The sequence below is a fragment of the Rhinolophus sinicus genome, chromosome 13 (assembly GCF_057876585.1).
Source record: "Rhinolophus sinicus isolate RSI-liver-muscle chromosome 13, RSI-T2T, whole genome shotgun sequence".
Taxonomy (NCBI): Eukaryota; Metazoa; Chordata; class Mammalia; order Chiroptera; family Rhinolophidae; genus Rhinolophus; species Rhinolophus sinicus.
In genome coordinates this window covers 55,384,297-55,409,212 of record NC_142513.1, presented here as the reverse complement: position 1 = coordinate 55,409,212, position 24,916 = coordinate 55,384,297, and the positions used below count along the sequence as shown (strand labels likewise).

The following is a 24,916-nucleotide window of genomic DNA, read 5'->3' as shown; positions in this document are numbered from 1 at the left end:
TCTGAAAAGTAATAGCGATTTGAAGAAATAGGAATCTCCACATATATTTGACATTTTTAAAGATTCCGTACCTAAAATTGTTACTCCCTTGAGTGTATGATTTGCATAGTCTCACATGGGTTTTGGCTTTCTTATGCAAGGTTTGTGGTTAACATTGATCAAACTCTGCTTTCTAATTTAAAAACTGAAGCAGTGTTGCTATTCTTTTAATTATTTACTCTCACCTGGAAAACTACTTTGAAGTTGTCATGCATTTGCCTATGGCAGTATTAAGAAGCATGTACTGTACTTTTAAATGCATTTTGTCAAGTATATTTTGATTCACGTACCTGATGAACAAAAATATTTGAGAGACTCCTTGAAGAGACAATGGAGTTTTAAAGTACTTTTGCCATAAATTGCATACCTTAACACATGTACATAATTGTGACATCACTTTTAAAATTGTAAAGGTAAAGGTTATTAATGGTGTTTTATTGTAGATTAATGTTTTTATTTCTAGTGAGCTAAAATTAAGGAGGCTGTCCCTAACATACTTGATTCCTCAGTCCATCAGAATTTCTCCATTTAGGACCTGTTTTGTATGGCACAAAGTCTAGTGTTCAGGGAGTACAAAAATCACTTTTGCAGCCTGAGCCACAGGAGAGGAAGGGAGGAGTTTGCAGGTCAAGTAGTAAACTTTGGTTTGAGAATTACTTTAGGATCTGAAAAGATTGAGTGCAAGTTGAGGTAAACCTGGTATTCTGTTTTAGGAAATAATGCAGTACTTAAGTGATTATGTAAGTTTGTTATTCCTGTATTTTGAAGTTGACATTTAAGTATGATGTTACACTTTATATAGCATGATTTTTGAAGAGTAAAAAGTTCACTTTCAAAAGACTTTAAAAATACTTGGTATGTCTGAAGCTTCTAAATATCTAAAACAAAGTTTTAGTGATGGACCTGTATAGAAATGTATACCACACACAGCTGAAAAATTTACATTTTGGGGTAACTTCAGTAATAAAGAATGGAAACCAGAGAGACGGGATCAGGATGGAACTGTGCACACAAAGAGTTCTGTGTGTGCTAGGGCTCCGCCTTTGCAATTTATGTTAAGAACTGAAACAGTTTATTAAATTTGTGTCCAAATCATCTGCCTTTGAACCAGATTTATTTTGATCACCTGAGGTGCGTTGAAAATCATCTCCTTTTTAATCAGCCTTTTAGCAGTTATTCTAAAAGCCTAGGGGTGTTTAGAAATGGTATAATGCAGTAGCCTGTGGACTGGAAAAGACAGTTTTTTTAAGTGGCAGCCATTTTATGACACTGATAATTCTTACGAATCCGGAGTTTTGAAAAGACTGAAAATAAAGCAAATTGAATCCTGAAATACCCAAACCTCCCCTTTCTCCCCCTCTCTCCTTTTTTGGTTCTCTGGTGCTAAAATAAAGGGCAGCTTGGTAGTTAGCGCTGACAGCAGCTCTGGGAGCCCCTGGCATCTTGGTGCAGGTCCAGCTTAGTCACAAAATGGCTGTTCCTTTGTGCCGCAGCGCTGACAGACATACTGCATTGCACTGTGTACTCGCCAAACAGCAGGAAGTTGCCGTGCCGAGTTCAAAGGCCGGCCGGCGCCGGCGCCGAGAGCTGATTGGCTGTACGCGCGCCTGGTAACAGCAGGTCAACAGCGGCGGCCTTCGGGCAGGCCCCGCCCCGTGACGTCAGGCGCCTCGCCGGCAAGAGGAGCAAACGCAGTGACGTTGAGCTGCGTGCGCAGCCCGGGTGCTTCCTTTTTCCGCCTGGCGAGCAGCTGGCTTGCTGGGAGGGGAAGGAGGAGGGAGGGGAGCTGTAGCGGGACTTTCCGGTGGCGGCCACTTCCCTGAACAATTTCGCTCTTGGCAGTCTTCTCCGCCCTTCCCCATAGTTTTCTACACCCTACAGCACACATTCCTTTGCTTTTCCCTGGGAATGACTTTCCTCTTTTAGAAGCGGCTTCTACTTTTTTGCAGAAAGTGCAAGGTGCAGATCGGAAACCTTCAGATACAAAACCTAGCGGGTCTTTTTTTCCCGTTTTCTGCTCAATGTGAGGAGATTAGTGAGTTTGATTTTGCTGCCATTGACCCAAACCATTTCACTGTCAGAAGGGATACTTTTAATTTAAATTGAAACGTCCTAACAGGTGTTAGAGCTGTTGTTTAATACATGGCTCATAGACCAAGGGAAGATTATTTGAATTTGTCTCCGTGCATTTTTACTTGGTACCATACGTTTTCTGAATTGGCATTTGATGGAGAAAAACTCAGGTCAGTATGTGTAGAGTGATTTATTTTTTAATATTAACGAGATAGTTAAGTAACAAATTCTTAGGAATTTTTACTTGTTTAGTAACTAAATATTACGTTAAATTAAAAAAAAAATACAGCGTTAGGTACTCATTACTATGCAAACAAGTGTTGGAAAACAACTCTTTTAAAGTATTAACACTTGTTAAGGAAATGTTAGCTGATAATAGATTCACTTGGCAACATCTTGAGAAACATCTCAGATTCCCCTCTCCGGAAATTTTAATCTCCTGACAAACTTGTTAAAATACCGCTGTGATGCTCATTGTCTGCTTTATTTGGAAATCTTTGCGAAGGTTAAAAAATCATAGTTTGCAAACGATGACATTCAGTCACAAGTAATGAGTTTAAGCGTGAAGGAAAGGCTGTAAGTTTTTCTATTGTACCAGACAAGAAGTTTTTCCTGCATTATTGGAGTATTTTCAGCAGTAACAGGAGTGAACTGTCATGTAGTTGGCCATAGCAGAAATTTGTTATTGAGTAAAATATTTCAAAATAGATTTGGCCCTTCTGAGTGTAGGTAGAGATGTTTACCTGGGCATATCTTAGGTTTCTGAATAAAGTTTATATAGGTAAAATTCACTATAAGGTTTTGTAGGTTCTCAATTTTGGTTCTTTAGGAAGAATTCTTTGGATAGTTTTTGGAAACTTCAAGTGTAACTGGGATTTCCCATTTGTTTTTTAGACTTGCTCATCAAAGATTCTAGAACTGATTTTTAAAAATTGTATGGTGAAATAAATTATATATGACACATTTTAACAGCGTTAGAAACAAATACTTGTAGAACTTAATCATTAACTGGTGATTCAAACTTCTTAAAGTGCATGTAAAGCAACAAGAACAAAGTTTTTTTTTTCCGTTTGTTGAGATTGTTCAGCTGTATTAAAATTTCCGTATTTGCTAAATGCCCTTAAATCCTAAAAGTGGGATAGAAGTAGTAGTACAGTCATGTTCCAGGATCTAAATAAAGTATTCCGAAGATGCTTTAGCCCAAAATAGATACCATTACTATGTGAGTTAAAATGCATATTATAGCAATTCAGCTATGAAATGTTTGCATGCCATTTGAGCCAGTTAACTTTTCAAAGAACCAGAGTATTAGGTCTGTTCATTGAGCCTTTTTTGGGTTTTCTCCTGTCAGTGTGCACAATGGAAAAGTATTGATCTCTTTTCTGTTCTCTCTCTCTCTCTCTCTCTCTCTCTCTCTCTCTCTCTCTCTCTCTCTCTCCCCCTCTCTCTCCCCCTCCCTCCCTCCCTCCCTCCCTCCCCCTCCCTCCCTCCCTCCCTCCCTCCCTCCCTCCCTCCCTCCCTCCCCCTCCCTCCCTCCCTCCCTCCCTCCCTCCCTCCCTCCCCCTCCCTCCCTCCCTCCCTCCCCCTCCCTCCCTCCCTCCCTCCCTCTCCCTCCCCCCCACTCGGATTCTTGCTTTGAAAATTTGCAGTTTCCCATTGATATTTGGCTCTTGGGAGATTTCAATCATTTGTAAAGGTTCAGTCATCACAGGAAGGTGGGCAAACTATTTGATAAGGAATTTTAGTTGTAAAAGTTCTAGCAGGTTATTTCTTGAGATGTGAATCTGGAAGTTTAGTTAAACTTTACCCGACAGTATCTTAAACTAACAGATTTTAATAATTAGTGTGTCCCCGCCCCATAACAGCAATCCCCTTGGAATTGTAAGAGGTACCTCTTGAGGCCACCTCCGATTTCCAAATTCCAGTCATTTCTCCCATAAAATACGGTATAGTCAACTTGTGCCTGACATAAAATTGAGTGTCTACTCTGACATCTGGTAATTTTTTAAAAAAAGATCTTAGCTTTTTTCCTGAAAACCTTAGAACTCAATTGGCTTTCTTGAAGGAGGGTCACTTTAACAAAGATACTTTTTAAAATCACCTAAGTTATTTTGTATACAAATAAAAATAACTATGTTGGCTTCTGCTGGGTGCTTGTTGTAGATAACCCTCTTGCATCCCAGGCTATATGAGCTTCGAAGTCAAATTTATACCTCAGCAAAATTGCCTATTACTACTTGCTTTGGAACTTTAGTGTTACTAGTGTAACGCCAGAACAGCAAAAGTTGACTTCATTGTCAAATGCCAGGGTCTGTTGTGTTTTGTAATCAGTCATTTAATTGAGCACAGTGCTGGAACACATTGTTACATGTCTGTTAGGACCGTCCTACCTACTCAGTCTAAAGTTGAATTGATAGGGGAAATAAAACTACTATACTGTCTACTTTTGAGGGCAGTTTATGAGCTGGGGGACAAGGCATTGCTCTGGCATGTAAATCATGGAGAACAGGTATATGGAAGCCATCTAGGCTACATTTCAAAACAGTTCCAATTTAGCATTTTATTGTTAACATGTTTGGTTTAAAGGTCACCATTTTTTGGTATTTCAGTGACATCATCTGGAGTGTATTTCATATGGAGAACAAAGTATTTAAATTTCCTTTACTGGACAGTCCCCATAATTTGGGAAATAATGTGATCACCCTGATCTTCAGGGCGTGGAATGTTGTAGAAGAGCCCTGGGTAAGACATTCTAAGGATAGTGCTGATTTTATACTTTGGATTCAGTTCTAATCAGTTAATTGGTCATTTGTGATGGTTTTAACTGTTACCCCAGTGCCAGGCAAGAGCTGTAAACATAATAGGCACCAGTGCAGTGTTGACTTCAATACTGAAAACTCCCCCCCCCCCCCCCAATTTAGGTGAGTGAAGTACTCATTGTTGGATTTGAAAAGCAATTTGCTCTTTTTTAAAATGTGGACAATAATCTTCATTAGCTTATGAAGATGAAGTAATACAATGCTTGTGAGATGAAAGTGCACCGTAAATGGAAGCTCTTAGCAATATTATTTTATTCCTAATGCTTCATCTTACCTTCTTATCATCCTGCACTAAGTCCCTCTAAGAGCAAGGTTGTCCCTGAGGGATGTGGCGTCCTGGTTTCCCGCAGGCGTCTGTTCAGGCCAGTTAGGGGCGTGGTTCAGATGATTTAATTGAAAACTTAGGGTGTGTTTTGCAGTCAGTCCTAGAATTCTTTTCTGAGAAAGCCAGCCTTTTGAGGGGAGCACATGATACTTTCTGGACTAGAACAGCCTCTTGTTTGAGTCATAGCCCTACTCTGTAGCTAGTCATTATTCTGGTTTACCCTCTGCCTCATTTCCTCTCTCAAGCTGTGCAAGAGTGAATAGTGAATACCAAGGTGCAGCGCAATTTGGATGTAAAGGGAACAGCAGTGATATTGACAACCAGTGTTAAACTGGCTGTCGCTGGCTTTTAGTTGTCAGCCTCCACCATCGCACTGAATATTTGGTTTAGCATAATGCCTACAGTACAGTTTATTAGAAGTATAGTCTCAGTATTTGTATTTTCCGTTTCCCTCTACTTCCTTTCCTTTCCTTTATGGTTTATGTGTTTAAAAAGTAAGTTAAAAAAGAAACAGGTCCAAAACAGCGTCATCTTGTTGGAAGGCCCACATCAGCAAACCAAGACCTAATACTTAACCTAATTACAGTTTCAGCCTTCCTCGGGAATGGGACTTTGAACCAGCCAGCCTGGAATTTCCTGGTCAGCATTAGGAGGCAATCTGCTCATAGACCCCTTCAGTTCTCCTTAGGACAGGGACCTTGCCTGAAACAATGGATTCCTAACTAATCATTTCCTTTTCCTGTTTCTGCCTTAAAAACCTTCCACTTTGTACAGTCCTTTGGAGCTCCTCTCTACTTGCTACGTGGGATGCTGTCCTATTCATGAATTGTTTGATAAAGCCAATTAGATCTTTACACTTTATTTACAATTGAGTTCTTTTCGTTGTTCCTATATCAGGCCTTGGAGAGCTTTTGAAAATACCAGCGTCTAGCCCAACATCTGGGATGTAGTTAATTTTTAAAAGCTCGTCTGTGTTTCAAGTGTGATGGAGCACTTGTCTTTCTATTCTTTTCTAACCCTGTGTCTTTCCGTTGCTTGTCCCATTTTCTGTGTTCCCTTTTAGGGCAGTTTTAACAGCAGCTTTAGTTTGGAGGTCTGGAAGCAAAGCGGGTGGGGTGATACTAAGGCGAAGTGTATACTTGATGGAAGAGGAAGAGTTTCTTCTGCATGAAGTGTCATGCTCGATCCAGCTGTACATACCTTTGAAATGTTAATGCTGATGGAATTTTTCACCTCAGGTTGCTTTAGATTCTAGTGCTATCTCTTCCATTTCAGATACCTCCAAAAGCTTGGATTCCAGAATTAACTTAGAATGCAGTTAGTCCATTCAGAACTCCCTTTCTCTCGAGCTGATAAAGGTAACTGTCTAAAACCAAGAGCTGTCTCAATGGACATGGGCTATGCTGTGGAACAGTTACTTTGTGTAGTGTTTGTCCCTGTTGGCGGATTGTGAACTGTCACCAACATTTTAAAAAGGTTAGACTATGAAAACGCACCCCGGTACCGCCTTTTGTATGGGTTATTTCTTCAGTCCAGCAGGGCCAATAACGTCGGTAGTCTTTGATTTTGGATTTTATCACGAGGGAGAATAGCATGTGGTGAACAGTATGGAAAAATACCAGAGTAGATTTACATTTTATTGAGTGCTGACTGTGCGCCAGGCATGGGGTTTTTTAAATGTAGATTTTATCTAATGTGAGGGTTAGTGTAGCAGAAATGCTTAGTGACCACCTTCAGGGTAACCAGCTTCCCAAGTTAACTGTCATGGAGCACTCATCCTTTGCAGGTCTGTGGGTGGTCCTACATCCCGCCGAGCTCCTCTAATCCTGCCATTCTCTTCTTTCAGTTGACTTGTATACTTAACAAGGATTTGCAGATACTAATCAAATTTGTTTATGCTGGTTGTGCTTGTAGTTTTGCATTTCAATGAAATATCAAACCAACAGGTGACAAGTGTGAGAGGTGTTTCAATGAACACTAAGTTGGATTGCTTTGGAAAGGGTTAGTAATAGTTATTCATAGTGCTTACTGTGAGCCTGGAATGTGTTCTCAGTCTTTTCCATGTTAATTTGAGTAATCCTCACAAATCTGTGAGGTATAATTTTCACCCCTGTTTTGTAGATGAGAAAGCCGAGGCACAAGGTGGCATAAATGGTAGAATTGGATTCAAACACTGGCGTTTGGCTCCAGAATCACTTTAGGATCTTGTCAAAATTTGCTGTCGAATTAGATGGGTAAGAGGAAACTATAGGAGATTGGGGAAAATAATACAAATCTCAAATCTGCACTCTGCTTAAGAACTTTCATTTAAAGAAATCAGAAACTCAGAATCACAGTGCGTTGTAGGTGTGATTGATGCCAGAAACAAAATGCCGTTCAGAAGGCCATCATTTTACATCAAAAGAATCAAATGAAAATGTAGCCCCTGGAGTGGTTCACATGAGGTAGTTTGAGAAACAACATGGGAGTCGTTTGAGGAAGGGTGGGTGGGTGGGTGGGAGGGAGAGGGGAGGCCCCGGAGAGCTAGGAAGAACTTTGTCCACATGCAGTTTGACCTTCTTTTGTGAAGATTGTGCTCTGCTTCTCATTTGTTTGTTTGTTTTGTTCTGAACTTAGTTTGCAAATAGGCAGAATCACCAGAGAATTCTAAAATACTAGGCCTGCGCCTGATTGGATTTTAGGAGTTACATAGCGGTAGGGTAGGGGGCATAACCGATTGTCTGAAGGCCTCCATGTTGGCCAGTTCTGTAGGCATGTCCTCTAGAGAAACAGTTCTTGAATGTGTAGTATGTGTCCCTTAGGGAAGTTAGAACTAAATAAAATAATGTTTGAAGCAGCGGTTTTCAACTAGAGACACCCCCTGCCTGCTCCCCTCTCCGTGTCTTGTGGCCGTGTCTAGAGATATTTTTGGTTGGGCTGGGGTGCCACTGGCATCTAGTAGGTAGAGCCCAGGGAAGCTGCCAAGCTTCCTGCAACACACAGGACAGCTCTCGTGACAAAGGAGTATTTAGCCTAAAACGTCAGCAATGCTTGAGAAACTGGTCTAAAACATTCAGCAGAGTGCTTGCCACAATGAGTGTTGGTTGTTTATTAAGAAATTTGTGAGTCCTCGCCTTTCCTGTTTCTTTTCTCTGTCCTGATCCAGGGACCCCACTTAACTTCCTATGAACACTGGGTGTAGGTGCTATTTTCTACTGAGGTTTAGCAGCCAGGCCTTGAAAAATCTCCTTTGAACTTTGGAGTTGCTGCCTTACGAAAGTCGAAAGATTAAAGCCTAAAAGTTAATAAGGGAAGACAAGCCTCAAAGGACTGAGAGGAATTTCTGGTTAAACTAGTCCATCTGTCCTCAGGGTTTTAAATGGATGGGAATATATCACTTGAGATGGTGGATTATAGGAAGAGCTTTTTCCTCTTGTACCTGCTTTTCACTGCTTAGTGGATTATATTCTAACCTGCATAGAAAACTTGCCCTGTCTTTTGTATAATCCTTAATGCACTGCCAGATCTGGGTTGGGTAGGTATTTTTGAAATGGTTTATCCAGTTGTACTTTATCCAGGTTTCTTGCTATATAACTCATTCTTCCCTAATGATATGTACGCCTAGGTGCCATTTGTTTGTACCCTAAACTATTTAGGACTACTTAGATGTTTACTGGTTATTGGGGAGCAGAAATAGCATGATACAGGTGACTTCTGCCTAGCACCAGTTGGGAATTTTAGACATACCGTGTTTCCCCGAAAATAAGACCTAGCTGTACAATCAGCTCTAATGCGCCTTTTGGAGCAGAAATTAATAAGACCTGGTCTTATATAAGATCCAGTATTATATTATACCTGGTCTTATATTAATTTTTGCTCCAAAAGACACATTAGAGCTGATTGTCCGGCTAGGTTTTATTTTAGGGACCACATGGTATGCTTATTAAAGTTCTATTCCCCGCCCCCAACTCTTTACCACAGGGAGATGCTGAAAGGGCCTTTTACCCCCCAAAACTGTCAGCAGCATTTTTGTGTGCAGTTATGTGCCTTTTTCTAGACACAGGGTCCATAGTGTTAAACGGTGTTAGGATAAGTTCCAAAAGAACTGTCGAATCTTAGGAAGGTTTGCCCCTGAATATCGATCAATTCTACCATGTTAGAAACACAGCTCTATCTTGAGAAATACAGAAAAATTCCAAGAATACACTTAAAGTTTTAAACAAGTTAGATACAGTTAAATTCCTGTTTACCTCTTCTCCCTAGTCACTTTCATGAACTTGGCATATAAAAACCTTGGGATTTTAAACACATACATGGTTCACGTAATATATTTTGTGTTTTAAAAACATAATAGTTTTGAAATGGTCATGTTGATATTTATAGACCTAATTTATCCCTAGTCTGTTGTAGTTAATTGCATAGTATGAATATTTCACATTGTATTTTTACATTTCATACATGGACGTTTAGATTATTTTCCTTTTTTGATCTTACGAGCAGAGACCTGAACAATTTTATACTTTCTGCCTCCTGTTCCATAATTTTTCTAGGTTATATACCCACAGATTGAATTACATGATTCACATGGATATTTTGAGGTTTACGGGATGATGTCAAGGTACTTTCCAAAGCTTCTACTAATTACTTTTTCAATAATGGTATGAGTACTATTTTCCCTGCTTTCTCACCGTCATTTACTGTTAACCAGACTTTCAAAATACCTGCAAAGCAGATGAGTGTAAAATAATTTGTCATAATATACGCCCCCCAAATTACCAGTGAGGTTTAATTACCTTTTCATTAGTTTATTGGCCATTTTGAATTTCTCTTCTGTAGTTGCGTGACTATTTTTTTTGCCCAGTTTTCTGTTGGATTTTTCTTTGACGTGTAATTCTCCATATGTTGTTTGCATAAATGCTTTGTTGTGTATCCACTGAAATTTCTTTTCTGTCTGTTTCTCGTCTTTTAACCTTGTTTATAGTGTGGCTTAGTTTTCAGAATCATAGGACATGAGCCAGAAGAGGTGGAGATCTTAAAAGATCTGTGTTTTTCCATCCTAAGACAAATAGAAGTGACTAGAAACAATTGTTTTGCATCAGCCTTGGGTGGCATAATAATCTGTTTAACTGAAGCTTGTATGTATGACAGCAGTACCACTTAGAGGATAAATAGCGTGCATTCTGTAATCTAGACTGGGGGTACAGATGGTGACATCATATACACACACTTGGGTTTAGCCTCTTGTAAAATGAGGATAATTTGTCTTTGTTGTAAGGATTAAAGGAGAATTTTTGCATATGCTTGATACATAAGTGCTCCTTAAACATTAGCTATTCTATAATTGATAGAGCTTAGTCTGGAAATAAGTTTTATGGAATTACAGTGAGATGGCTTTGCGTTTTTACTAGATTTTGCTTTCGCCACTACCATCACCCACAAAAAAACATGCTCTGCAAGCAGTTCAGCCATTTTGTAAGTTTAGGAAAATAAACACTATCCAAGTGCTGAAATGGCAGCTCTTGGGCAGAGAATCCACAGGCTTGCTCATTTAGTTGAAGTGCTGCTGTGCTGCTGCCCTCTTGTGGTCGTTTGTGATATGGCGGTTAAAAGTTACGAATGGAACAATGGCTATTAATACTGTTTGCTTTCAAAGTCCATTTGCAAGAAAGTCACTCCATTTTGCCAACATCTCACAGGATTTTAAACAGACAACAAATCCTTTGTATCCACAAGTGAAAACAAGTGTTAACCTTTTTCATAAACATTTATTTTTCTATTGGAATCTCAAATCCCAATTTTAACTTGAGTCCCGTTCATTTATTTTTGCATTGTATTTCTCTTTTACTGATCAATCAAAAATTATAAAACTTGTTTCCAACTTAGGTTCTGAGTAATTATCGAGATACTTATTTTTCAGAGGATTCTGAATGTATGATGGATAATTATTCCTTGAAAATTCTGTTTAATAATTGTCTTATAACTGTTAATGCCATTGGAAATTAGGTAACAATGTTACTACATTGTTTAGGTGAAAGCTTAGTAAAAGGATTTCTCATCTACTACCTCCATTTGACCCTTTTTTGTCAGTCTTGTTGACTTTCCATATCTTCCTCTAAATCAGCATTGCAAACTGCAATTTAGTATTCATAGTATTTGGCATTATAATTAGGCATTAATAGTAAGTCTGCATAATTTTTCAAGAAATATCCTGTCATTTGGAGGGAATAATTATACTGTCAGTGCCTTAGAGGTATTTATAGTTTTTTTAAAAAATATGTTTTTTCATTTCAACATTTAGGAACCTTGCCCTAGGAGAAGTATGCACGTTAATTGAATTTTCCCTTTATTAAGGCTTTTTAAGAAATACTTTTTCCCCTGAAAATTAAAGCTGACTTGCTGGTTTCAAAAAATAAACACTTAGTCTTAATTCTCATTTAAATCTTTAGCTTGTTTGTGTGGAATTGGGGGTATTTACATCCTTTGCCCGTATTTGACTCATTTGGGTGGATTTATTGTGAACCATTTTAAACATTAAAAAGATTAATACTTGCATAGTGAACAACTCAGAACTCATCACTTAGCTTCAGTCATAAAATGTTGACAATATCATTTCCTGATCACATCTGCCTCCCTCAGCCCACAGAGGTAAATACAATTGTGAATTTGCTGTTTATCTTTCCTTGGGTTTGATTTTCATAGTTATTAACTTTTTTTAGAAATTACACAAGTAGTTCATGGAATCCACTAGTATATTTCAAGTGACCCATCCAACAGTGAACCACTGTTAGCAGTTTGGTGATTAAAATGCATTTATGCATATAGGTGCTGATAAGAAACATGGCTGTGTTTTTTTTTTTATCTGTAATGTATTATATGCACTGTGACATTTCTAGAGGGCACACTCTCCTATACAAACAAATGTAGAGCTGCACAAGAAGGTATATCGAAAGCTTTTAGTTTTATTGGGTACAGTGGACAGTTTGGAAATCTAAATATTCTACTCTAACTATGGAAGTGTATCAAGGATATTTGTACCTTATTGGTTAAGAGAACAATTTAAAAATAACCTAAATGTCCCATTAACAGGGAACAAAGTAAATAAAATGTAGTGTATTCATACTATGAGGCAGTTTGAAGGGAATGAGTTATTCATGCATATCCACATACCCTGATGTGGGGATTGGCATTGGGTGTTTCCATCACTTCTGTAATGATTACTGCTTTTTCCCACAGAACACTAAAAGGATTTCTAGCTAACCAGACTGTTCTAGTTACGTTCAGCAGACTAATGTTGCTTTTTGTGACTTTGGTTCTTTAAGTTGGTAGTTGGAAGGGTTTCCATTTTCTTGTTGCAATGTTTTACATTTCATGGCAATATATGGACCATACTGTGGTCCTGTGTCAATTAAAGTTGGTGGTGATTGCCAAACTATAATTCCAGCCTTAATTTCTTGTCTGGAGTCAAGCATTGTAGCAGCAGTTAAAACACTAAGCCGTTCATTGCAAAAGGATTTTGAGAAGATTCCATATGCTGGCCAAGTCCGTAAGTTCCCGTCCATGTCCTTTTCTAGCACAGCAGGCACGGGGAACATCAAAGAAGACTGCTTAGCTCTCACGTCTGTTGGGGAAGTTGACAAGTGACCAAATTACTCGTAACGGATGGGACAGATGGGAGGCAAAGTTGCATAGATGTTGACAGCTGGGACTTGGGAGTCAGCCTTGTAGGCCAGGATGTGTTGCAAAGTAAGGAGAGCCTTGGGGAGCATGGGGGTTGGAGCTCGGATTGAAAAGAGGCAGCCCGTTTCCAATCCCCAGGGGAAGTCACTGCCATGGCAGAGGTGCTGCGACAATATTGTGGAAACACCCAGTAGGAACAGAATTTGGGATTGGAGAGCACAGAGGATTTTTTCCTAGAGGAGATGATGATACCTGAGGCTTCAAGCATCAGCTGTGTTTAGCTTGCTGTGTGAGCAGAGGTTGGAGGTGAGTTGTACTAGGGCTTCCTCTGCTCTGCAGATGGTTTAGTGCGGCTGCAGCAGGGGAGGTGAGGGGAAGGAATGGTTCAAGGATGAGTCCTGAGAGGTTGGCGAAGGTCACGTTCCCTAGGGTCTGTGGAAGTTGGGTGTTATCAGTGACCCTGCCTAGGGTGGTTGGGAGGATGTGTGCAGGCCTGGTCCCTGTTTTCAGGCCTCTGCAAGCCATGGAGCCTTGGCAATACACATGCAGCTTCTGGGTCATCCCCAACGTCCCTTTCAAGCAGACTGCCCTTTTAGCTCCCTTACAAGGCGACTGGAGCTGCCTCTGGACCTTCCTGCCTATGAGCAAATGGTAGAAGCCAAACTATTCATGTAATTCCCACTAGTACCATGAATTGCGTGGTACTGACTCACTAATGGGTGCTAGCTGGGAAGAACTTTGTGTTAGAGGGGGAATCTGGGCTAGGATGTGAAGTTCCAAAATTTCTGATGTTTGGGTAAGGCGTGGGTATTTACAGAGTGCTGCTTGCAAAGCTGTCATTTGCTGCTCTCCTGACGGTACAGGTAGTGTCATCGAGGATGGCACAGGTTAAAAGATGGAACAGGCCAGAGCTGATCGAGGACTGAGACCCAAGCCATGGATGCCAGAGCCTGCACTTTTTTTTAATTGGGGGAGAGGGGAACAGGACTTTATTGGGAAACTGTGTGTATTTCCAGGATTTTTTCCAAGTCAAGTTGTCCTTTCAAACTTAGTTGTGGAGGGCCCAGCTCAGCTCCAGGTACAGTTGCCGTTGTTAGTTGCAGGGGGCGCAGCCCACCATCCCTTGTGGGAATCGAGGAATCAAACCGGCAGCTTTGTGGTTGAGAGCCCTCTGGCCCATGTGGGAATTGAACCGGCAGCCTTTGGCGTTAGGAGCACAGAGCTCCAGCCACCTGAGCCACCGGGCCATCCAGAGCCTGCACTTTTTAACTGTGCCATCCAGCTTTCCTGTTGCCTGGTGACCACCTTCTGAGAGGTCACAGGTGGAGGAGAAGTGACTTCAGATGCTTAGCTGGAGTAGTAGGCGTTCGCTGTGTAAAGGACCAAGGAGCCAGTCAGTGTAATGCGGCTTTGACAGTGGTGAGTCACTGTTACGGGGATGCCTGACTGCTTTTGGATATGCTATAACCCGGAGAAGATCTGTTTTCTGAGGCTGTAAAGTTTTGCACTCCTGGAGTATAATAGAATGTGCGATTGAGAGCCAGACATGGGGTGGAAACCCTGCCCTCCCTCTACCCCACACACGGTCTGGTTTTGTCATTGACCAGGTTACCTAAAATACCACTTTTTTTCATCCTTCATGTGGGGATAGTAATGCCTAGTAGGGTTGTTCTAGGGAAAAAGCAAAATACATATAAAGCACTTTGCGTAATGCCGGGTACCTATTAGATGATCAGGTAATTAAACGGTTTTTCACTTCTCTCCTTCCCAAGGTAGGAGCTCCCTCCCCCATTCTCATTGCTTCCTCATCTTAACACATCTTAACCCCTGCACTGTGATGCGCTCACTATGGATCATGTAAGATTGGGGGGTCAGTCCTACTTAGCCTCCCTTCTTGACCCTTTGGGGTTCCATGCATGTCTTATCTCCAGGTTGCTAAACTCAAGGACTTGGGTATTATTGTTACTCTGGGTTCTGTCTCCCCTTCTCTGTTCTCTCCTCAATGAAAAGAGTATTTAAGCAGCAGAGTTGAGGGAGCTGTCCACCTCTTTTTCTGTACAGTCCATCAACTTTCCGTCCTTTATCTTCTCTTCTGTCAGCATGCCCCTGAATTGCTTTCTCACTATTTCAGAACTGGAAGGGTGTATTGCCTTCTCGGCTCCCAAAGTGGATAATCTTTCTACAGCCTTCTGTTGTTCCTATTTTGTAGCTTCTGCTGTCACCTGCCTTGGGCTGCTCCCCTGAGCTGTGTTTGGAATGAGGAAGGGGCGGGGATGTGTAGTTGTCACAGTCTGTATTGGATTAGGCTTTCACCTTAGAATCAGCATATTCTTCTGGTTTATTTTGTTCTGTTCCAGACCCCAGGTCTGAGACTCAACTGCAGGAGGTGGCAAGGCAGGACCTCTGGTTTGGAGTTAATGTACCATGTTTCCCTGAAAAGACGACCTAGCCGGGCCATCAGCTCTAATGCATCTTTTGCAGCAAAAATTAATATAAGACCCAGTATTATATTATATATATATATATATTATATATTATATTATACCCGGTCTTATATAGGACCCTTATATTTTAATATAAGACTGGGTCTTATATTAATTTTTGCTCCAAAAGATGCATTAGAGCTGATGGCCCGGCTAGGTCGTCTTTTCGGGGAAACCCAGTATGTTTGTATTTAGCTGCCCAGACAAGTGAGATTTGCACCTATTGTTGAGAAAACACTGACTGGATAATTGCAGCCAGTTTGCCTTCTTACTTTTTGGTTAACCTTGCTTGGTTTTGTTCTGTTCTGTGTTGGGGTTTCTTTTGTTTGTTGGTTTGTTTTGGTTTTGTCTTGAGGAAGGGATTATACTAAACAGATAAGACTTTGGACAGATGGACCTGGTTTCATACCCTACCTGTGTCATCTGGGAGAGTTACTTAACGACTTCTGAGCTTTAGTTTTGTTTTGCTTTTCTTCCCCATCTGAATGGAGAAATAATATCTCCCTTCTGAATTTTTGTAAAATAACCTGTGGTCTGTGGCATATAAGCACTCAGGGAATGGTAGCCAATAGGGTTGTTGACCATGATAGCAATATTTGCAATATAAGAATGTAAAAGTTAATTTGGAAATTTTGATCTTATATTACCAAAATTATCCACTGTCATTTCACTGCTAGGATTTTTGTTTTAAACAGATTTATGTGGCAGTTCTTAAATCTTTTAAAATTTCTTTTATTCTCCTTTTTTTTTTTTTAAAGTCGTTCAGCATCTGAAGAAGCTTCTGGTTCAGACTCTGGCAGCCAGTCGGAGAGCGAGCAAGGCAGCGATCCAGGAAGTGGACATGGCAGCGAGTCCAATAGCAGCTCCGACTCTTCAGAGAGTCCGTCAGACTCTGAGAGCGAATCGGCAGGATCCAAATCCCAGCCAGTCCTTCCAGAAGCCAAAGAGAAGCCAGCCTCTAAGAAGGAACGGATAGCTGATGTGAAGAAGGTACCTGCTTTGCTGTCCAGTACAAGTGCGCTGCTAGCTGCGACCAGCGAGCAGACCTTCATTTCCCAAAACTCACTAGTGTATTTTGATAAGGAAAATTACAACCACCTTTTCTAATAATACACTGTCTCTGGATGTAAATGGAGAGTGCTTTCTGCTCTACTCATTGATATATTAGACACAGGCTATCAGGAAACTAATTACATGAACCATCAAATTCTAGGGCAAGAAGACAGCTTTCTATATAAAGCTCAGTGAGGGGTGATCACAATCCAAGAATAAGGGCAGTTTTTGTTACATTTGAAGAGAAATACTTGTCACAGATAAACGTGTTAATTTGTACCCAGTTAGTGGAGGTATTCTTTGCTTCACAGAAGAGTCTTCCAGCAAAGAACGCAGAAAAGCAAAAATGAAGTTGCATAGCATTTTCTCACTGATGCCCAGACTTTGGCATGCATTCCTTCTGGGGAAAAATTACTTCCTTTTAATCATAAGAATGCAGCTGATCTCTTAAAATTCCATTTTGAGAGAAGAATGTTTGTGTCACTGAAAATACAAAAGAACACTGCTTTAGAAATTTAAAACTAATGAAATTAAAAGCTTTATGCTAAATCAGTTTTTATTCTTCTACGATGCAAATCTACATCTGCATACTCAGATTTCCATAATCGTGCAAGTTACCTGCAAGTTGTACAGAACAGTTTCAACAAACCTGACATTAAAAAACAAAACAAAACTGCTTTTAACTCTTGAGGCAGAATTGGGATTAACTGTTAATTTCAGTTCTTCTGTTCCCAGCATAACCATTTCTTAACGGTAAGTGACCCTTAGGAGCTGTTGGGAGGTTGTGGAATGCTAACACTGTGTCAGGTGTAGGAAAATGAAAGTTGTCCTTGCTAATTAATTCATCATCAGAAGAGTGACCATCAGCCACTCGAGTGCCGTGCCTGGTTGCCTGCTGACTGCGTCGGGGGGTATCTCTGACAAGACACAATTCAAATGGTGACTGTCTTCATTCAAAAAGACCCTGCTAATGTAAAAGTACCACTGAGAGATCTTGCTGTGAGTGTCGTTCAACTCAGAAACTTACCCCTGACTTGCTGCGAAGTCCTTGCTTGGTGATCTTCAGAGCCTGATGTCTCAGCCTGGTTTTGTGTATACATCTAGCCCGGGTGCTCTTTCCAGAAGACCACAAGCCGTGTTTGAATGAAGTATAATAGACACAAATAAGTCTGGATATAACTTTCTTCTCTACAGTGGAGAGGTCTTGTAAAGAAAGCCATAGAAAGCATGACTTGCGTAGTGTGTTCAAAACTTGACGGAAATGGCGTGAACTAGGATTGATTCACCACTGTTAACTGGGAGACCTTGTACATTTAACTTCATTTAAAAAGATGAGAAAGAATTCTACTAAGACTGAATTTCAGGTTAGCAATAACAGTTGCCGGTAGAAATAGTAAAATATACTTTTAAAGTTAAGGCGATCAGTTCTGAAATGTGAATCAATTTAGCACGTGGATGGACATACTGGCCAGTGAGAGAATGGATTGTGACTTTAATGATTATAACTCTAAAAGGAGAGCTTCTAAAGAAGGTTCTTGTTTTCGGTATACACGTCCCTTTCACATGGTAGCTTTTTCATTGAAGAGTTGAATTAGATAACCATATAGGAATACAAGATGATTTTAGGATGTATGCATTACAGTGTATACTGTAATAAAATCCCAACAGTTGAGCCTGAATGCCTCTCTAACATTTTTAAATGATAAAACTAATTGATGTAGTGACGCTTACATAATTTAGCCACCCCAGGTAATAAAAGCTCCATAAATACCCGTGTTGAGAATGAATAGCTCTAGCAGAAGTCGAAGAAGGGGTGGGGGTGGGGGTTGGCAGACAGGGCTAGAAAAAAAAGTTCTCTGTCTCCTTCCTTTCTTGGCCAGATTTGTTCAGTGTTCTCTGCATTTGCTGCCTTTTCGGCTTAGATTTCCTACCACTTGGTTATTCGTGGCTCCTGTTTGGACCTTTTGTCTTCTGACTCAGATTATTCTAAGGCCATTAGGGATTTTTCACCTTCATAAACCGAAGACACTGGATCACATGAGTACATTGGATTCTAGTTCTGAAATGCCTGTTTCCTGGGACATCTCACTTGTTTTCTTTGGAGGCCTTTTTTTTTCTGTAGCTTACCTTTTGTTAAAAGCACTATTGGCAATGTCTTCCCTTGGCTTTGTTTTTTTCTGGGTCGTCTTTCACCAGTTTTGTCTTTTTTGAGGTCTACTTTCCACACATTTCATGAGTCTCAGCCAGTGGCTCCCCCTCTTTCCAAATATTTTCCTGACATTAGCTGTCACCTGTGTTCTGATGACAGACCCACCTTTCTAATCTTGGCTGTCAGGTATCTCTTCTATGTGTTGGATTCCTATTAAACATTTTCATTTCAGTGTGCTACAAATCGTTCACATTCATTTTACCTATATGTGATGGATTTTTTAAAAGACCATACAATATATTTAGCAGCAGAATCTGGGAAGAGAGTGCGATGGGGGTTAGATTCTAATCATTAGAGGCTGAGGAAGGAGGGTGCCTTTTACACTTTTTCTTTGGGTTTATTCGTTTGAGACTTTTTATAAGATAGTGTTAATATATTGTGAAAAAAAATTTTCTTTTTAAGTAAGTAATCCCTCTGAGCTTTATTTTTTTTGATCATTGGTGAGAACTGTTACTGAAAATAGTCCTTAAAAGCAAATGGCTAGTTACTGGTAGGAAATAAAATCAGATGTGCTAGAGAAAGGATGGCAGTGGTGCTCATTCTGAGAACTTGTAGCTAAATGTTAGAAATACCTAATTTGCACTACTTGGCATGTTAGACATGTCCTGAGGAATTTAAAGAAATAGACAAATACTCCGATTCTTTCTTAATTAGACTTGGTGATGCCCTGCTTATGTTTTGAGTTTTTCAGGTGGATCAATATGCAGTCAGTGCTGAAACTGAAAAGCATTAGGAACTTAAAATTCATCAGTAAATACTTTGTCTTTAGTGGGAGCAATTGTTCTCTTGCTTTACCGTATTACTCAACTGTAAGTTTGCATTTCAATGATGGATAAGCAGTGTGCCATATAGTTTAATAGCCATTAGTAATGAATAGGGGTTGTTAAACTTTAATGTGTTCTAGATAATATGCCTTATTCTTTTTAAAGATGGTATTTTATTATCGTCTCATAAATAAAACAGAGCAACCCTTTTGATAGTTACTTGAATTCTTTTAAATTAAAATACATGTTCCAGTAATGAAAATAGTAAATGGGGGTCAAGAAAAAAAGATTCATGCATGATCTGTTAATTTTACAGATGTGGGAAGAATATCCTGATGTTTATGGGGTTAGGCGGTCAAACCGAAGCAGACAAGAACCGTCACGATTTAATATTAAGGAGGAGGTAAGAAAAAAAGAATGTTTTAAGGGGATACATTGAAACTCCTTATCTTACCTCATCCTTTCTGACTGTAGTATGTGTTACCGTTAAGAAGACTGAACTTCAGGCGTGGGAGTTAAGTGACTCTGATGTGAGCTTTTGCAACACAGTACTGCATGAAAAAGCCACTTGTGGCTTTAATAAAAAAGAAACGACCAGAAAGATCATGTCATAGTGAATGTGTTAGTAGAGTATGTGAGAATATTATACAGACTGGCTTACCATTTTTGTTGTAATTTTTTTGCTTGTTTAGTTTCAGGTGTACAAAACAATGAAATAGACATTTACACCCTGTTGTCACTTTTTCTATTTTTTACTTTTTTCATAGTGAAATTGATTGTAGCAAGAAATTACTTTTTTAAATATCTAATTTCTAAATCTCTTTGATTGTGTCAAATAAGTAACTTGCCTGGTAAAGAAATATAACAATGGAGGTAGTTTCAGATTTATTTAGGAGAAAGGAAGGAGAGTTGGCTTGACATAGTAATTAATGTATTTTATCTAATTTCTTTAAATTGGGTTTCTGAGCTCATTTTCAGTGTGCAGTATAAAGTGTTTCACACATTTACTGTCTATTCTAATTGTGAGAGATTGAATAGAAGGATGATTTTACAATTACTATATGTACTGGGTTCTTTGGTTTCTATAGAATCAGATTTTTCTCACCTTTCTCAGTTTGTGTGATATTTTTGTGGATTCTTACCTCTATATTATGTTTATAGACTACGTTCTGAAGAGATGTTCTTTTGTCTCTCAGTGAAATGTCCCCCTTGTTCATCTTAGGAGGACTTCGCTATTCTTAGCTATATAACATCCTTCCGATGAAAGCTAAATGTTAATAGCCCAAGGTTAAGTTAGGTGAGGGTGGGTTTTAGTAAATGTACTTTAAATAATCTAATTGGCTGTAACATCTGCATTGCATTTATGGTGTTGTGTTTGGAGGGACCTCTGTGCTCGTTTGCCTTAGCTTCCTTTTTCCATAGCATTTAGGACTAGCTTACTGAGCCATGTTTGTTGCAACCAATCACACAGCTTTGTAAATCCTTTTCTCTTTTGTATATAAATCAACACATTCTCTGTAGGGCACAAGACTAACAGCAATCAGAGGAGTTTGCCACTTTGCTGAATTCGGAGGAGAAAGAGCTGTTCAGATGTCTTTCCTTGGCCTCAAACTGTTAGTGAGCATTTTCGGCTTATGATTGAACACGCTCTTGAATGAGTCTAAAATGAACTAGATCAGTAATCACTGCCTTTAATGGCACATGAAATGTTGTGTGGCATTTTCATGATAACCTAGATCTGCAATATCTAGTAGGGTCACCACTAGACATGTGGCTTTTAAAATTAAAATGGAGTAAAGTGAAAAATCCCATTCCTTAGTCACACTAGCCACATGTCAGGGGCTCAGTAGTCACATGTGGCTGCCAGCTGTGATATTAGATATTTTGGATATGGACCATTTCCATCATCCCAGAAAAGTCAAGCTGAGAGAAATACTCCCTGGCCTTGAGAGCAGTCGGTGATAACAGACAGAAATTAATTTCCAAAGCAAAGGAAGCATGAGCACTGCCAAACAAGTGCTTCAGTCCCTTTCTGTCTAAGAGCTCTTACTGAATAATGTTATGTGGAGTGGATTGTTGAACCAGGGGGTGGTGGTGTCCCTAAGAACTGTGAATTAAAGTCTGTGATCATTTCTCCCCCTCACACACTGAAGGCAAGTAGCGGGTCTGAGAGTGGGAGCCCAAAGAGAAGAGGCCAGAGGCAGCTGAAAAAACAGTAAGTCTTTCATGGGGGACATTCCTTCCCCTCGTACGTGGAGCATGTCAGCATCTCTGGGACCGCCTTCCTGCGTCTTCAGTCTGCCCCAGGTCCCAGAGTCTGCTTCTGTCTCTTGTTATCTTGGGTCACTGTCCAGCTTGCCCTGCTGTAGCAGCAGCACACGAAGCCCAAGATTCTCGCTTTTCCACATGTAAGTATTCTACACGGGCCTGGGCTCCTTGTTGGGGGCAATCCCCCACTTAGTCCATCTGGCTACCCCAGTGAGCCCAGTCATTTTTGTCCTAAAAATCTGCACAGATACCAAATACATACGAATTTGGTGTTCTGTTCTAATTAGGCAAGGAACGTATTTAGATTTGCCGTCCTTCATTTCCATTTGTCCTTTGTGTTGGCAAGATAATGTTGGTTGGGCACCCGTTTTTAGTATGAAATTTCACATTGTCATTTCCATTCATTTTAATACTACAGTTCCTAAGACAGAAACTTAATTCTTTGGGTAATTGTGAAATTCCTTTATATGTTATTTTAAAATTTATTTGAAAAATTTTCTGTTTCTGGTGAAAAAATATTTGACTTTTTTTTTTTTTTTTTGGGGAAATACTTAAATTGTTTGGAAGTAGTGTGATCCCTTTGACGGCCCATCTCCTCTGATATATGTAGATATTCAAAACTTTGCACACAAATTCAGGGAGTTCTCATGGTTAACAGTTGTCCATGGACCCTAGTAAGAGCCCCAGTTATGTATTCTCTGTTCTAAAATATTAGTAATCTTATATAAGTATTTGGCCTAAGGCAAAGTAATTTGAGTTCTGAAAATCCATGTCCTCGTCTTCAGAATAGGTTCATGCTTATTCTGTTGGCCTGACAGAGTTATTGGAAAGCATACTAAGTCAAGCGTTTAATGTTATTCTCCTCAGAGCACCTATAATTTGCATTTGTGTTCTAAATGTTTAGTTGGAGTTGAAAAAATAGTAACTTCAGGCAAGCCTGCACTTCTTGGTATCTTAGAAGGTTTTTATTCTACCCCAGTCCCATGGCCCGCTAGGGAGATTGTGTTCTCAGTTGACCAGTGTAAACGGCCTTTGGGAAGCCCCTGGATGTGCTTTTCCCTCCATGTGGCTACCTTCTGCTGGTCTCTTGACTGGGATCCAGACAGTGTTATGCTTTAGAACCTCCGACTTCCCATTGTAATGGCCTTTTCCTGGTGTGCAGGAGCCCACCTGTGTCTTTTCAGCCATTTACAACTCATCAGTCTTCCTTGTTTGACTGGCTTCGATACGGAATTTTGCCTGTCATGTCAATCCTAAGAATTCCCCAGTTGGCAACTTTCAGGGGTCTTCACGGGCCTTTCTTTCCCTAGAGTAGAAAGTTTTAATTCCTTGCAGAGGGGTGTGTGTCCTCTGGAACGCTGCTTCCCTGCCCTGGGGCGCTTTCTTGCCACAGCTGAGGTGGTTCCCAGCACCCTTGTTTGTTTGGCCACCAGGCTTTCCTCATTTCCTGCCGTCCTCTGGGCAGCTGGTGGGTACTGGGCTTGTGGCGAGTTCTTCTCCTGAACCAGTGAATTAGTAAGGTCACTCGGAGGAGGTCCTAACAGCTGCTGTGACTCAGGTTGCAAGGCTAAAGGGGCCTGTGATCAGCCCGTGTAACCGACCTCATCGCGTGTGTGCCCACGAATTTCAGAATTCAGACTTAGTCAGAGGAAGGGGAAATTTGGAAATAGTAGCACAGGAAGGTGCTTTTCTGAAACCCTGCAGACTGTAGCACAGATTGTAAAGTTTTTTAAGAGGAGCTATTTTTTTAAACTTTTTTTTTGGAATGAATTTCAAACTTTAGAAAAGTTGTGAGAATAATAATAATAGCACAAAGAATGCTTGTGTAACTTACCATTAGTTACCATTTTTGCCCCATTTGCGTTATTGTTGTGGGTCTTCTCTTTATATATGGCACATGTAACATTTTTTTCTGAATCATTTAAGACAATATTCATACATCATAGCCTTTTACCCTTAAATTCTTATGTGTGTATTTCCTAAGAATTAAGGATATTCTCTTCATAAGCACAATACAGTTTTAACATAAATAGACTTAGCATTGCTGAAATACTTCTGTCTAATACATATTCCCGTTTTTGTCAATTGACCCAATAATATGTAATATGTAAAAGACCTAGTTTTTTATACCATTTTTTTATAACATTATAACATTTAATTATAACATTAAGATCCACTCTAAGTTTCGATATTGTATTAGTGGACAGGTTTCTTTAGAGCCTTTCACAGGCTTTCTTTGCTTTTATGACATTGACATGTTTGAAGAATACAATCTTACAAGGGACTAACTTCCCTGAGTATTAGTGTGAAGTAGCATTTTAAAAAATTAGAAGTTAGACCCCATAATGCTCCCGCACAATACATGTATGCAGGGTCGGGAAGTAATCTTTTTGTAACTGATGCTCTTTTCACCTCATCTCTTATACAAACTGACTTAATATTGCTAACGTACTTTTTAAAATCCTGTTCTTGAAAATTCAAGCAAAATTTAAAATAATCCAGCTAATTTCAAATACACATACATACAAAACCACTTAGGCCTTGTAAGTCTCCGATTGTCCAGATCCTCGCAGAACGTGTAAGCCTGGCTGTAGTTTTTCCTGGTTCTTTGGTTTTCAGGGGGTTGTGGTTGAGAGGAGCCGGGCTGGGGTTTGACACGTAGCCAAACAACTTGTTCTCACAGGGCTTTAGTTTCCTACTCAAGGCGGAGGCCTGTGGATCAGTTGATTTGTTAAGTTTTTTTTTACATTCTCATATTGGAAGAGTCAGAGCCCTCCTGGTTGTCCGTAAGTCTGTAATTTAACTGGAAAACTCGAGCCTCAATACCCATTTTCTCAATGTTCACTGCCACTTTCGTCTCCTGAAGTATAGAACTGGACCTTCCAGCAGCCCTCATTTAGATTCTCAGTTCCTGGTGGTTACGTAAATGACAGGCAACACTTAGGATGTTTCTCATCTGATCTGTTCTCCCTTAGGTCTTAATTGTACGTGTTCTTTCAAGCTTGTTCCTGTGAAACCACTTCTCTCTGGTTGACAGTGTGAGCCCCTTCTGAAGGGTCAGCTGTTCTGGACTTGGTCCAAGGGACACTGAAGCCCCATGTGCCAATCTCCCGATTGCTAGACATCTTCTTTTCTTCCTTGCTGGCTATCACTTTATTCCTTGGCTTCTTGGGTAAACCTGCATTGTACCAGGTTTTAGGGAAGGAGAGTAAGACAGATGCCCAAGG

At 40.0% G+C, this 24,916-nt stretch overlaps 1 protein-coding gene across 10 annotated transcripts in view; it reads left to right on the top strand.

The window, feature by feature from the left end:
* Positions 1-24,916, top strand: part of CHD2 (chromodomain helicase DNA binding protein 2) — a 95,071-nt gene that overhangs the window by 2,340 nt on the left and 67,815 nt on the right. For 4 of the 10 annotated variants that reach the window (XM_074317487.2, XM_074317485.2, XM_074317486.2 and 1 more), the window contains exons 3-5: positions 16,154-16,385; positions 19,738-19,824; positions 21,575-21,636. In XM_074317487.2, coding sequence (XP_074173588.1) covers positions 16,154-16,385; positions 19,738-19,824; positions 21,575-21,636 — 381 coding nt within the window. Of the gene's footprint in view, positions 1-2,145; positions 2,283-16,153; positions 17,813-19,737; positions 19,825-21,574; positions 21,637-24,916 lie in introns of those variants that run through there. The other 6 variants (XM_019726692.3, XM_074317488.2, XM_074317484.2 and 3 more) reach the window with 6 other exon arrangements.